Genomic DNA, 15,104 nt, shown 5'->3' with positions numbered 1-15,104 from the left:
AAAAAGACGCAGGGTCAAACCGTGTTGCTCTTTTGTGAATGGAAGTTTGCTCTTTTAGTGCTGAAGCACTCAGGGAGATGACCGCGGCTCCACGCAGTTCGATAGTGCAAGCCTGCGTGAGCTCTCAGTGATATGTATGTGTGAGCGCCCAGCGAACCAACTGTAATGTGTGTGTGTAAGGAAACGCTCAGCGAACCAACAGCTCTTTGTACACTCTATCACTGAAGTGGACGGTCTCTCGCTGACGCGCCGTATCACCCGCACTGGCAAACTCTTTCACAGGAATGTTCTTGACTCGTAGTCAGAAAGCTCTTCGTAGAAACAGCAATGAAGACTGTTCGGCTCCGAAGTAGAAAGCGCTGATCTACCATTCCACTTCCTATTTATACCCGCGCTGCGGGGCGGAGCGTGGAATGCGTGATCGCATGCCAAATTTCATTGGCTCGTTGTTAGATGCTCGAAGTAGGATTGGTCTCTAAAGTAAGATCCCATTCGTCGGTTCAGTTCTGACGTACGTCGAACGTGACCGACTGAAAGGGAACTATAACAGAATGCCTGTTTTCCCATTCATTTATTTTCTTTAAAATCATACAGGGTTGTTAATGACCCGAGGTGTGTAACAGTGTAAGTCATTTTTTTTTCCTGCACAACAATAATTGAATCTTTGATAACTGGGTAAATGCAATTCATCTTTATTCCACAAGGTGGCAAAGTCTGATACGTCACATTGATGGAGTGACGTTTCACTCAGTTACCACAGGAAGAAATCAAAAGAATAGAATTATCATGAACAAAACTTGAAATGGCTCAGTGATTTACTACGGAGCAAGTACTGACTGCAATAAAATATTAGTGTCACTGTCACTTAATGGTGGATCTGGTAAAGAAGACTCCAGCAGTCAAAATATTGATTTTGAAGATGATGAAAATTATAGTTTTCAGAATATGCGCAAGATCGCGAATATAAGCCAGATGCTGAATGTACTGGGAAATGAGCTCTGACGAGGACCACGATGATTCCATAAAACATCTGCTCAAACTGTACTTCCAAACTCCAAAATGTAACAAAATTTGCTTTTTATTCTTCAGTAATTGTTACCCTAATATTATGAGAGTTTTATATTACCGCGACAGGTAGATATCCATCTGAGTTAAATATAGATCCGGGTCACTAAAGACCTTAATTTGTAATAATGATTGCCGAATATTTAAGGGTTAAAGGTGCACTATGAAACTTTTCCGTCCGCTAGAGGGTGCCTACTCAAAACAAAGGCGTAGTTTGATGATGCCAAGTTTGAGCTCAGCATCTTAGGACATGTGGTTTTCACCTCACAGTCGGTGTAAAAGAATCGGGATAGGACTCAGAAATCATGTTCATGGATGCGGTTTTTAACGTTACTGTAGTATGAAGCAGAGCAGGACCGAGGGTTGTGGAGCTGAGCAAGGCCACTAAAGTGATTGTTAATGAGATGAACAACATGCCTCGCGAGCAGCGGGACTATTATTATGACGGGACGGGACACAGTCGCTCGCTGGGCACCGGAGCTATTTCCGTTTTTCCGGTCATGAGTATGAGGTAACGCAGCTCTGTTTATCATACTAAATAAATGTAAGTGTGTTGAAAATTACGTTATGACGTTATTTTGTGTGTTCGCTCAGCGGCTGGTTGCACACTGCTAAAAGTAAAGCACTTCTGCTGGAAACCGAGGGTAACGCAGATATGACACAATTGACAGGCGACTCCCTCAGAAGCTATGCACAGACGTTCCGGACCATGTTTAAAATAACAATTTTCTCACAATTTACAAATAGTTGGAAACATTTCGGATATTGTAAGTACTCAACAAAATATATAACACTGGCCTGGTTTTTGGATATTTTACTGCAAAAATAAAATATAGACAAAAGCACATAAAATGATACAAAAATAAAAAAGCTAGTTTTAAATATTAATAAACATTATAGTAGTATATAAATAATACTAAAATAACTAATCCAACAGTGTATATACATGCATAACAAGAAGGTTCTATAATTTTTTCTGAATTATGTTTTTGAGTCAACAAATGTCCCAAATACTTCAATATTGTATTGTTTGAGGTATAAACATAATATAAACATAGTTTATAATAAAATTGCACAGTCCTTTTTCTTGTTAAGGCTAATTTCATAGCTAGCATTTTAAATATTCTAAATATACAAAAGTAATATTTGTGCACTTTTTTGCATAATTTGACAAAATGCCATTATTGGAAAGGTTCCTTGTATACATTTTTACACAATAAATATTGAAATGGTTAAAAAGTCTTTGTTTAGATTATTATATTATGTTAGAACATGTTTTTTTATATAATGGACTTTTATTATTTATGATGAAAGGATTGGGTGTGGGACAACATTTAGCAATATTTTCATAAGAGTCTTCTGAATAGTAGCAATAATAACAATGATCACAGCATGATAATATGTTTACAAGAACATCTTTAATGTGACGTTCATATAACGAGGAGGAGGAGGAGGAGGAGGAGGAGGAGGAGGAGGAGGAGGAGGAGGAGGAGAAGGAGAAGGAGAAGAAGTTGAGAGAACAAGAAACCAAGAGAGAAAGATGTGTGAATCAATAAATATTGATCAACAGTCAGTCGTTTCTCACAAAACCAGTAAAATCTCATCCAGGCTAGCAAAAAGAAAATGTTGCCTGGCATCAACAGAGGTAATCTTTTTTTGCAGGGTCATTAGTTATTTGGACAGGGCAAAAAGTGCAAAGCAGTCTCTCCAAATCGAAGCAGTTTACAGCTGGACTAAACGCAATAGCCAGTGGCCTTCACAGAGCCCCATTTGACGGCAGAGCATTAATGATGTAAGAAAATCGGCATGTTTTCAGTTTAAAATGCACGGCCATGCTAAATAATTCACAAAAAAAGTAAGTCACGCAGTTTGGAATGACATGAGGGAGAGTAAAGTATTGACAGAATTTAATAGCAGTAAATGTACTTTACTGCATCCTAGAGCAAAATCAGTGCCTTACTCTCCATTGCATTTCTATGTGACAAAAATGTAATATTAAGTTTGTTAAAGGGGTACTTCAGCGCTGGGAAGATGAATCTGTATTTAAACTGGGTCATCAATGTAGTAGAAATTATTATTATTATTTTTGAATTTGGTGCCTTCTAGACTGAGAAAAGACAGAAAATGTATTTTTGTCTCATGGGGATGAAAGACTACAATTCCCAGAATGCTTCGCTGCCCTGTGAGGCCATTCCCAAAGCCACCAACTTGATTACTGTGACTGAGTTGGAGAAGACACTACAATTAAAAACTGAACGTGTCTGTTCAATATAACGAGTGAGTCACCGCGCGAGTATCACAGCACTGAGCATAACTGCAGGAGTGAGATAAATGAGAACTTTGTTTTGAGATTGGCCTGCTTCAGGCCGATACGTCATTATTTAGTTGTTGTTTTTTTTGCACACAAAAACTATTCTCGTCGCTTCATAAATTATTCTAGACCCAATGTAGTGAGATAGACTTTTAACGACATCTTTAGTGCCTTTTATGGGTCTTGAGAGAGGAAATGACATTGGTGTCAACGAAGGCCTTTCTGAGCCATCAGATTTCAAGAAGAAGGTGTTCCAAAGATGATTGGCGGTCGTACGGGTGTCGAACGACATTAGGGTAAGGAATTATTGACAGAATTTTCATTTTTGAGTGAACTAAGAAGGCCCTTACTCCAGCAAAACATTTAAAGTCCTCATGAAATCAAAATTGACTTTATTTACTTTGTTAGCACATATTAAAGGTCTTAGGGTGAACAATTAATCTGTGCAAGTTAATACACAGAAAAAAAAAGTTTGTCGCCGTAATCTTTAGTCAAAATCTGAAAAGTAACTTCTGGTCTGGAAACAGCGTTCCTTCTCAGAACAGCGGTTTGAAGGCTTAGGTTTGAAAATGCTCCAACCATTAGTCTGCTATGAGCAAAAGATGGAGAGAATTAATATTCCTTTTCACTTGGAAATACGTCACAGCTCTGAAAACTCACTTACTACTTCCAGTTCACTGGAACTTTAAAGGGGGGGTGAAATGCTGTTTCATAAATACTGAGCTTTTTACACGGTTAAAGACTTGGATTCCCATCCTAAACATAGACAAAGTTTAAAAAACTAATTCGGACGTTTGATGGAGTATTTCTGTGTCAAAAATACTTCTACCGGTTTCTCACAAGTACAAGTCCGCTTGACGTCAACCGCGCGGAATGTCCTTGTATGGGCCGTATGGGCTCTTCTCCCGGAAGGGTGCACGCGTGAGCGGCCAGAGCGAGAGAGCAAATGCACGACGCCCATAAACACTGCTCTCAAGGTGCAGATCCAGTTGTCCGTGCAACACTTCTGTCGTGCTGCGCTCCATTTTATTCCTATGGGTGACATCAAGCGACTTCAGCGCTTCAGCACAGCATTCCGGGAAGGCAGCGCTGCATTTGAACCGATTTGAACGCAGAAATGATGAGAAGCGTCACAACATCACGCTTCAATCGTGTTGCAAAAGTGGATCTCCACAGTCACTGCTGTCACAGGACTTCACGAGACGGAGCGGTCCCAACGCTAAAGGTTCACAGTCGTGCTTTGGAAGCAGGTGGTGAGTAAAACTGCTTCAGATGTCTATGTTGCTGGCTATTGTCGCGTAAGTAAACATCAGTAAAAAACACTATCGTGTATAATGTTAGTTAAATTATCAATGGAGCATGCAATCTATGGTGTGTGTTTAAATACATTTGTTTAGCTGACCAATATAGGTGCCAGGTTGTTTATTGTAAAACCACCCCAAACATAAACCTAGGGGACGTTCACACAAAGCGTGCTTCTTCATTCAAATACGCTACTCCATTGTATTTTTTTATACACTATCTGATGTGCAAAACCGTTTTGCTTGCTACTGCTATGGTTTAGTCGCATACAATAGTCCATAAACCAAATCATGTCCTCATAAACCACGAGTAAACAAATGCAAATGTTGACAAGCCACTAAATACAGTACATACCACAGAAACGGACGTCCTGATGTTGCTGCTTTCCTGTTCTATTTTTATTAGCCTCCGGATCCGATTCTAGATCATATATTTATTAGTTGAATCTGATTGATAGCCATGGTTTATTAGAGTAACGTTTTCTTTTCCACGCATTACAATGTCAGCTTTCAGAAGCTCTCGTGCAATAGATGCGCGCTCGTCATTCTTTAGCTGCGCCCACACGATACGCCTCCAGTCGCTTGTTTTTTTTTTTCGGAAAGACTCGGTACAGCCTCTTTCTTTCTTTTATAAATATAATAAAGCTAAAGACTTTTTGGAGATATTAAGGATGCAATACTACTCTATAGGTACTCAAGATTGACATTAGAATGACTGAAACTGAGTGTTTCACCCCCCCTTTTTAAAAGGGGTCATAAACTGGCTTTTTAATTTTTTATACTGTTGTATGAGGTCAACTTATGACGTCCACATGGTTTTTACATTCAAAAACATCATAATTAATAAGTAATAGGCTATTTTATGCACTGGTTTTGAGGCTCTCTCCTGAATATAGCCTGAATATAGGTCTGTGTTGTTTCTACATTAATATAGATAATGTAAATATATGAAAAATATTCATGTAAGTCATGATTAATCATGCTTATTTACATGAATAATATTAGTATACATTCACCTAAAGGATTATTAGGAACACCATACTAATACAGTGTTTGAAATGATTAGAAATGGTTGTGTGATCCGTCTGGCACCAACAACCAGTCCACGCTCAAAATGGCTTAAATCACCTTTCTTTCCCATTCTGACATTCATTTTGGAGTTAAGGAGATTGTCTTGACCAGGACCACACCCCTAAACGCATTGAAGCAACTGCCATGTGATTTGTTGATTTCATAATAATTGCATTAATGAGAAATTAAACAGGTGTTCCTAGTATATATATATATATATATATATATATATATATATATATATATATATATATATATATATATATATATATATATATATATATATATATATATATATATATATATATATATATATATATTTATATATATATATATATATATATATATATATATATATATATATATATATATATATATACTAGGAACACCTGTTTAATTTCTCATATATATATATATATATATATATATATATATATATATATATATATATATATATATATATATTTGAGCATTTGTGCATTATTTCTTGATTTGAGTGTCAAACAAGTCATCAAAATGTGAATTCAATAAATCTTATCAGTTTCCTGTAAAAGAGGTGAGCTCTTATTGTCTATATCATTGTCCTCCAAGCAGCTGAAATTCAAAAAAGTGGTGTAATGACATGGCAGATGTCATAGGAAATAATTTCTTTAGCAGAATGGGCATTCACTAAGGGCCAGGATTCAACCAACAACTTGGAAGAGAGAGAGAGAGAGAGAGAGAGAGAGAGAGAGAGAGAGAGAGAGAGAGAGAGAGAGAGAGAGAGAGAGAGAGAGAGAGAGAGAGAGAGAGAGAGAGAGAGAGAGAGAGAGAGAGAGAGAGAGAGAGAGAGAGAGAGAGAGAGAGAGAGAGAGAGAGAGAGAGAGATTAAAATGCAAAATTTAGCCCCTTGCTGATCTAAAGTCTCTCCCTCTATTTGAGTTTAAATTGGGTTCAGTGTATAATGGGTAATCCTTGGAGGCCAAGATGAAGAGAAAGACACTGCTTCAAATTAAAAGCCTACAATGAAATAGCTGATTGACAAAAGCTTTGTGCTTCATTTCCAATCAGCCTTCACCATAGAAAACAGACCAGAAGTCTTTATGTTAAATGAAAAGAGATTCCTTTGTATTTACCCTCCATATTGGGGTTGTTATCAGTGCACTACGTGCTGCTTTCTTAACTCGTGAGCCATGGGGCGGCACTGAAATGCTAAAGTGAAACAGATGAGATGATGTAAAAAAAACAAACAACTTTCAACATTACTGAGGGACCACTTTACTTGAGTTTTCTAACTACTTTAGAGCTTCAGTCCCATCAAACTGACATGCAAGCTTATTCCCGATGATGAGGGGAAGCTCTTTTCCCTCCCTTTCCCTGTCCTCTGGAAAGCTCTGCGTCCCTGGACAGCATTCGAGATGGCAGGCTCAGACACTTCACTTCCATCACATCTAGCAGAGCCACACAGAAGAGCTTCGGGCATGTTCTTCCTGCTTATGATTGTGTTGTGACACACAACAGCTCCAGATGGAAGCTTCATCCAATTCACAAAACAACTCCCAACTAAACTTGAGCAACGAAAGAAAAGAAAAAAACCCCTCTGTGGTGCTATTTCAGTCACGTCAGCAGAACAGTTCTACCTTTTAATTGGACAATATTAGTGTGACAAGTGACATTTCAAATGTCACCCAAGGCACTCCTTAAAATGTCTCCAGGGATAAGTTTAAAAAGATGAACAGACTCACCGAGACATTGTAGATGGCCATCCCAACAGCTCGATGATCGTTTATTTTTTCAGTGGACACAGATTTGGTTTCATAAGCCAGAAAAATACCCAGAAGCAGCAGCAAACCCTTATAGCCATACACGACACCTAAAAGTCAAAATAGAGACAAATATAATGAACAAGTTTTGCAAAAATCCATATTGTTCAATTCCAGATCCAGAGCAACAGGGGCAAGCTGGTTATTGACCCGGTACTTTTCAAACTACTGGGGCTACACATGCGATAAAGGGTTGAACCACGCTTTGTCGCTCACTGCTGCTTAATTGTGTATTGAATCCGTACAGCTAATGTTTCAATTTTTTAATTGAATGTAAGTGAGCTATGCTTCTGATTGTAATTTTGGCCGCCCCTGTTATGGGTCATACCATTGACAGTACCTGTGCAGCTAGAAAAGACGTGCATTTATTGCATGGACAGAGCAAGAGCATAACATAAGTGTCTAAATTGGATGTACACAGTTCAGTTCAATGATAAAGTTCGCTGTCTTTATATAAATGTTGCTAAACTGAATGTACAAAGCAAACTGCTAGATAATGTTAACTAATGAAACCTTGCTTTAAAGTGTTACAGAAATAACTTATTTCTGTGTGTTGCCTCCATCTACCAGTATGAATGAAACACACATTACATGACATTTTAGTACTCCATAATGCTCTGTTTTGGAGTAAAAATAGAAAAAAGGAAGAAAAAGAAATTTGAGGTAAAAATTAGAGTTTTTCTCCAAATTGCCACACCTTAGGACTAAAAGCACTGAAGGACTTTGTTTTGTAAATCTCTGATGTGAAGTGTACAGGAGTTTTTCTTTGTGGATTCATCAGAGATACAGATTTTAAAGGAATATGCTCCAATTTTGCATAAGAAATGATAATGTCACTATAATGGTTATTTATAACAAAACAGAGGTCAAAAATGGACATTTCTAATGCTTTATAGTATGTCAAGATAAAAAAAGACATTACTTTACTTATGCAGTAAATAAAAAAACAGAAAGGTAATATATAAATTAACCAACCAAAAATGAATGCTTTAAAATATATTAAATAACTTATGATACTTAATTTAAAATGTAATACTTGTTACATGAGCAAATGAACACAAGCTTGTTGTAAAGCACTTGGAATCACAAAATAACTTTACACCCCAAAATCATAGAATTTTGCCCCACCACTTTTGGCCACTCTAGGGGTGAGCAATACACTGGTAGACACGATTAACTGGTAGAGATTTTGGACTATTGTCTCTATCGCGGTTAGGCTCATGTGATGAAAGCTTATCGTTTCCATGAGTTTTAAAGCATTTGCGGTTTTAAAACAGGAGATTTTAAAAAGATGAAGTGCAATTAACAGAGAAAGAAAACTCATTTCAGTATCTGTGCGTGCTGTCTGAGAGATGCATGACAAAGCCGCTGCTCATAGAGCGTGTGAGAACTGAACCGAGTGCTTTTTGCCACCTAACTGGGCTTAAACGGTTAAATATACATATGTGTCAAAGTGACTATGCATTTGCAAGTAAACACAGTCAATTATGTCTTAATGTTGAGAAAGAAAAAGCACAAATACAAATCCTTAAAGTGACAGCATCCAAATGAAATACCTGCTGTCTTTATTAATGTTAATCAAACAACAAAAGAGAGATAATCTCTCCCTGCTCTTAACCGAATCACTTTTGTAACTTTAATAATAATTAATGTATATTTAATTTACACAGTAAAGACAATGCAGTGTTTTTTATACACTCACCTAAAGGATTATTAGGAACACCATACTAATAATGTGTTTGACCCCCTTTCACCTTGAGAACTGCCTTAATTCTACGTGGCATTGATTCAACAAGGTGCTAAAAGCATTCTTTAGAAATGTTGGCCCATATTGATAGGATAGCATCTTGCAGTTGATGGAGATTTGTGGGATGCACATCCAGGGCATGAAGCTCCTGTTCCACCACATCCCAAAGATGCTCTATTGGGTTGAGATCTGGTGACTGTGGGGGCCATTTTAGTACAGTGAACTCATTGTCAAGAAACCAATTTGAAATGATTCAAGCTTTGTGACATGGTGCATTATCCTACTGGAAGTAGCCATCAGAGGATGGAGACATGGTCAGAAACAATGCTCAGGTAGGCTGTAACATTTAAACAATCCCCAATTGGCACTAAAGGGCCTAAAGTGTGCCAAGAAAACATCCCCCACACCATTACACCACCACCACCAGCCTGCACAGTGGTAACAAGGCATGATGGATCCATGTTCTCATTCTGTTTACACCAAATTTTGACTTTACCATCTGAATGTCTCAACAGAAATCGAGACTCATCAGACCAGGCAACATCTTTCCAGTCTTCAATTATCTAATTTTGTGTGAGCTTGTGCAAATTGTAGCCTCTTTTTCCTATTTTTAGTGGAGATAAGTGGTACCCGGTGGGGTCTTCTGCTGTTGTAGCCCATCCGCCTCAAGGTTGTGCGTGTTGTGGTTTCTGCTTTGCTGCATACCTCGGTTGCAACAATTGGTTATTTCAGTCAAAGTTGCTCTTCTATCAGCTTGAATCAGTCGGCCCATTCTCCTCTAACCCCTAGCATCAACAAGGCATTTTCGCCCACAGGACTGCCGCATACTGGATGTTTTTGCCTATTCACACCATTCTTTGTAAACCCTTGAAATGGTTGTGCATGAAAAATCCCAGTAACTGAGCAGATTGTGAAATACTCAGACCGGCCCGTCTGGCACCAGCAATCATGCCACGTTCAAAATTGCTTAAATCACCTTTCTTTCCCATTCTGACATTCATTTTGGAGTTCAGGAGATTGTCTTGACCAGGACCACACCCCTAAATGCATTAAAGCAACTGTCATGTGATTGGTTGATTAGATAATTGCATTAATGAGAAATTGAACAGGTGTTCCTAATAATCCTTTAGGTGAGTGTACATTTGAGGCACTGGAGCTCTACATACTCAAAAGTCCAGAGTCAGTAAGATTTATTTTAAAGAAATTAACACTTTTATTCAGCAAAGACACATCATTGATCAAAAATGACAGTAGCATTGATATGACAAAAATCCTATAGAAAAATGGTTCTTGAGCACCAAATCAGCATATTAAGCCGTATTCGGATGGTAATTGTTTCTGTGGACGTCCATAAAAATGCATTTGCATGCCACCTCAGCGATAAAACGCGTGCATTCGGATAGTGATTTATTCACAGTGGAGAAGCGAGTTTTGTGACTGTGCACCTGGGAAAACTGCTCACGTGGTCAGTCGAATGATTGTCTGCTGTAAAAATGTCATGCTTGGAATAATAAGAATAAAATCATATTTAAATTAATTTAAGGAAATTACTAATTAATTATTTAAATCTTTACTGTTTAAAAAAAAGGAAGATGTCATTTTAAAAATGTGGAAATTAGCAGAAATAAGTTAATACAAATCAGCACATTTAACCTATATAACATTAATAGCTGCCGTAATAATGGTTCATTTCGAACGTTTACATGTTTATTTGTTTTTTCTCTTTTGAGTGGTGAAAGCTTATTCTTCTAAATATGTTCTAGAATTTCAGTAATAAAAGTGTAGACTAGCTCTTTAAAATGCATCCAAATTACAGGGGAACGCAACTATATGGTGCTCCGCTGTGGTCAAAAAGGATATAAACAGTTAATTTTGAAGCAATCTTTTCTTGAAAAAAAGATATGTGGATTTGGACAGCAATCAAATGAACTCGACCTTGGTGTTTGTCAAAAAACGTAGACAAAAAAGTCGGCTGGGGATTTTTACGCAGATAGTGGGAGAAAAACACTGACATTCTGGATTCGGAAAATACTTTTCCATTAAGCTTTGCCATTACATGAATAAATTACATTTTAAAATATATTTAAATAAATTCAGCCTTAGTGAACATCTTTCACAGTCTTACTGACACCAAAAGTATTACTAAAAGTATTGCAAATTATCATACTATTTATTAAATCGAGCAAAATCAAAATTCTCATCAAGTTGATGGATTTTAAAACATTTATAAAGTGCTTTAGAAATGCCAAGCATATATAATTTATCTTTTATTTGTTACAACTGGCTGTTGATTGTCTATTATTTATAGTCACCTTGTCCTCTCACCATTAAATCCTCTGTAAACACTGCAGATGTAATGAAGGTCACAGACACGGGGGTTGGTGTACAGATTTAATTTAACTGAGTGCTCGCTAAAAATCGTTTCACTCTCAGATTATCATTTCAAGTTCATTTGGATTTGGATGTGACCAAAAATGGTGCTGAGTGGGTGAGCTGTTTACTAAGAAATTAGTCCATCCATTTCCACCAGTTTGATACATTCAGGCTGATGCAAACATGATAGGTGGACAAGCATTATCACACTGACAGGGTAATCAGTCAGTCACAGGCGCTGCCTGCTCTTATGACGTTTGCCTGTATCTAGCCATTCATCCCACACATTCACATTTAAAATAGTGTAGGATTTACCCTAAAGCAATTTTTACTCCCAAAATTGCTAGTAAATTTCACACATAATTACAAAGAAATGGCAAGCTACACACTGAAATAAATGTGAAAATTTAAAGTAGAAAAATGTGATTTTATTTTTATTTACAACTTTGATCTCAATGAGGAATTTGCTATATTTGTTTGGTTGTGAAAGGAAGCTGCTTTCCATGCGTCCTTGGACCAAATGCCCCAGAAGTAAACCTATGAAAAGTTTACTTGGAGAAACTGTAATGGCAGATCTGTATCAGACAAGTATGACAGGCCTGTTTACGGGCAGCTGTGCTCATTTCTCAAGGACTCTGGCTGAAGAACACACTGAAAGCTCATTTTAATGACCGTAACTGAAAGAGCAAGGTCGGTCCAATTTGTCTCATAAAGGTAGCAATTAATTTGTTTAATTACTTAAACACTTACAAAAAGGAAACACCTAAGGAGAGAGGCTGAAGGTCAAAACCACCGGGGTTCCTTCATTAATTCACTTTCACACAGACACGGGCTCATAGGCTATTTTCAGACAGCAACTATTTTTTGAGCGTAACACCATGATGGGATGTCATGGTGAACAAGAAAATGTGGCCACTGCTGATGTCCTTTATTTGCATGTATTGTCTGTGTTGTTTTAATATCTTATTCATTAAAGGAATTATGCAAATCAGGTAATGACGCAAGCATGGCCAAAAAAATAACACTGACCACAATTTGCAGGCTGTAATTCCCCATCTTGTGGGTCAGTGAAAAAGCAGTAGGCCTTCAATTTAGCATGTTTTTATAAAATATATGTATTATGGAAATCTAAAATATACTTTCTTTTGAAACATGTATATCTTGAATTGTATTACACATTTGCATTGATGGCATTGCAATTTAGTACATTGTACTAACTTATAAATAATATTGAAAAACACTAAAGTTAAAATTATAATCAAATACTTGCTTTAGTCTTTTAGTCAACATATAAGTGTAATATAAGTGTACTTTAAAGCATGACAAAGATTTTTAAAAGATTGATTTTATATGTAGTTTTAATTTGACATTATAAAGTGCACTTTGTAAAAGCTTACTTAAGTGTTAAGAAGCAGCCATGTTTACTCTTGTTAAGTGCACTTAAAGTGACCTTTGAGTTCATTAATAATTTATTATCTGAAAGTATGTTTTGTGTTTTTTAAATATACTTACTTAGTTACAATATACTTTGAAATATTTAAAGTACACTAAGTAATTAAAAACATTTTTTTTCCACAAGGGAATCTTTATATTTTGTCTCTGTCCCAAACGGCACCTTAAATACTTGTGGTCTTCTTACGAGTCCGCATTTTTTGAGACGTAATATGTTTTGACTCTCTGGAAGAAGTCTGCTGTTGAGCTCAGCAAAAGTGTGCATCGAGGGTGCATATTAACCGCAAAGAGAGTGCACCCTTCTGAAAACTGACATGACGAATGGGACACCCTACAGTCTCATGGATTTAACGGACTTGAGTACGCGGCAGCCTTGTAAGTCCACAAGGCCGAAAGTGCATATGAAGTGTGCCATTTGGGGCAGGGCCTTTACTGAAAATATTCTTCATCACTCCTCCAGTGTGATGAAGACACTTCAACTGGCTCTTTAAAATGCCTAAAGTGTGCTTGACTACACTGCACATCTGGATATATGCAAGTAATAACATATCATTTAATAAAAATTTGAATAATCACTGCCAGCGTGATCACTGGAAAATGTACACAAACATCTCTTTTGAAGAAAACTCTGTTTACCGCCTGCTTTCCACAACAATGACTTCATTTAAATGTGCCTGCCGCAGTCCTAACCCAGCACATAGAGTGCCGGTTTAAACTGGATTATGAGTGGTAGGTGAATAAAACACACATAAAATACTGTATTGTAAAGTCAGGGGATATATTAACTGATAAAATGTAATGGTAGGCATTTACGTTTTACAAACAAATCAAACATAGAAGAATTTTTACCAAGCCATGTGTTCATCTTCTCTGAACTGCAGTGCTGCAGCAGAGGCTCAATCAACTGATCCACGTCCCCTTTAGGTGCTTCTTTAGTGAACTTCTGCTCAGATAGAAAGAGAAACAGAACAGTAGTTAATTCCATATTTTGTTCAAATGCACCTTATTGCAAAACACGATAAATACAACAGTGTCATGTTCATAAAAACACGGTCCCTGAAAAGCGGATAGGACGGAGGGCTGCCATACCTCTACTGTGATGTGCAAGGGATCCACAATCTGCCAAATCATAAGGGACAGGATGTCGATAACCAGCAGGACCCCCACAGTGGCATAGAGCTTCCAGGGCTCCAGGTGCTGCTGGGATATAAAAACACCACCAATCAACTTTCCATCCAGGACAGAGAAAGAAACAGCTTCTGTGGTGATTCATGACATCATAAGGAGCATAAGTGCAGAGAGCTTGAAGGGAAAACAATGGCCCATTATCAGGATGCCAATTCAATCCGCCACACGGTGGCTGCTCTTTATGGTTTAAGTAAGGGAAGTGTCTTTAATGGATTTCGGTTGAGACCATAACACTGCAACAAAATCAATACTCGTTCTTTTTTTGTGAGCAATTAAATATAAAAAGCATTTATTTAAAGAGCAACATAAAAAGCTTTATGTTTTCTGTGACTCGTATTGTTTATCCTCACTTTTGAGAGCTCATAAACCTCAAACACGCCTTCAACAACAGCAAGGATGAAATAACTCGCACATACCCAGACAACTGATTCAAGGAATTTTCTGGGTTCAAAGCTAGTTAAGCTCTTATGGCCTGCTATTGATTACAAGAGAACTTTGACTCATGCCTCTGTTTGCAAAATAAACTGGAACAGGAATGTACTTGAAATTGTCTATGTGATATTCCAGTGCTTATATCACACACTAAAGATGCTGGTGAAACTTCTTTTATACGTGGGCAAATAATTTGTGAATATTTTTCTATGTAAACACATCCTCTTTTCCGTCCTTACACATATCATATAGAAGTTACAGGGTTTACTGCTTGGACATTTTTTGGTTATGAGCAACATGGTCATAAAAGATTAAGAATTTTTTTAAACATTTGCACAGACAAGACTAGTTATCAATCACAT

The 15,104-nt window shown here is 37.2% G+C and overlaps 1 protein-coding gene across 2 annotated transcripts in view; it reads right to left on the bottom strand.

The window, feature by feature from the left end:
- Positions 1–15,104, bottom strand: part of gabbr1b (gamma-aminobutyric acid (GABA) B receptor, 1b) — a 164,889-nt gene that overhangs the window by 15,886 nt on the left and 133,899 nt on the right. Inside the window, exons 19-21 of one of the 2 annotated variants that reach the window (XM_067426765.1) lie at positions 14,212–14,319; positions 13,972–14,065; positions 7,473–7,600 (exon numbers count right to left, since the gene is read on the bottom strand). In XM_067426765.1, coding sequence (XP_067282866.1) covers positions 7,473–7,600; positions 13,972–14,065; positions 14,212–14,319 — 330 coding nt within the window. Of the gene's footprint in view, positions 1–7,472; positions 7,601–13,971; positions 14,066–14,211; positions 14,323–15,104 lie in introns of both variants that reach the window. The other variant, XM_067426764.1, reaches the window with a different exon arrangement.

Source organism: Pseudorasbora parva, chromosome 19, assembly GCF_024679245.1.
Source record: "Pseudorasbora parva isolate DD20220531a chromosome 19, ASM2467924v1, whole genome shotgun sequence".
Taxonomy (NCBI): domain Eukaryota; kingdom Metazoa; phylum Chordata; class Actinopteri; order Cypriniformes; family Gobionidae; genus Pseudorasbora; species Pseudorasbora parva.
The sequence above is the reverse complement of the archived record's forward strand: the minus strand, read 5'-3'. Positions and strand labels throughout refer to the sequence as shown.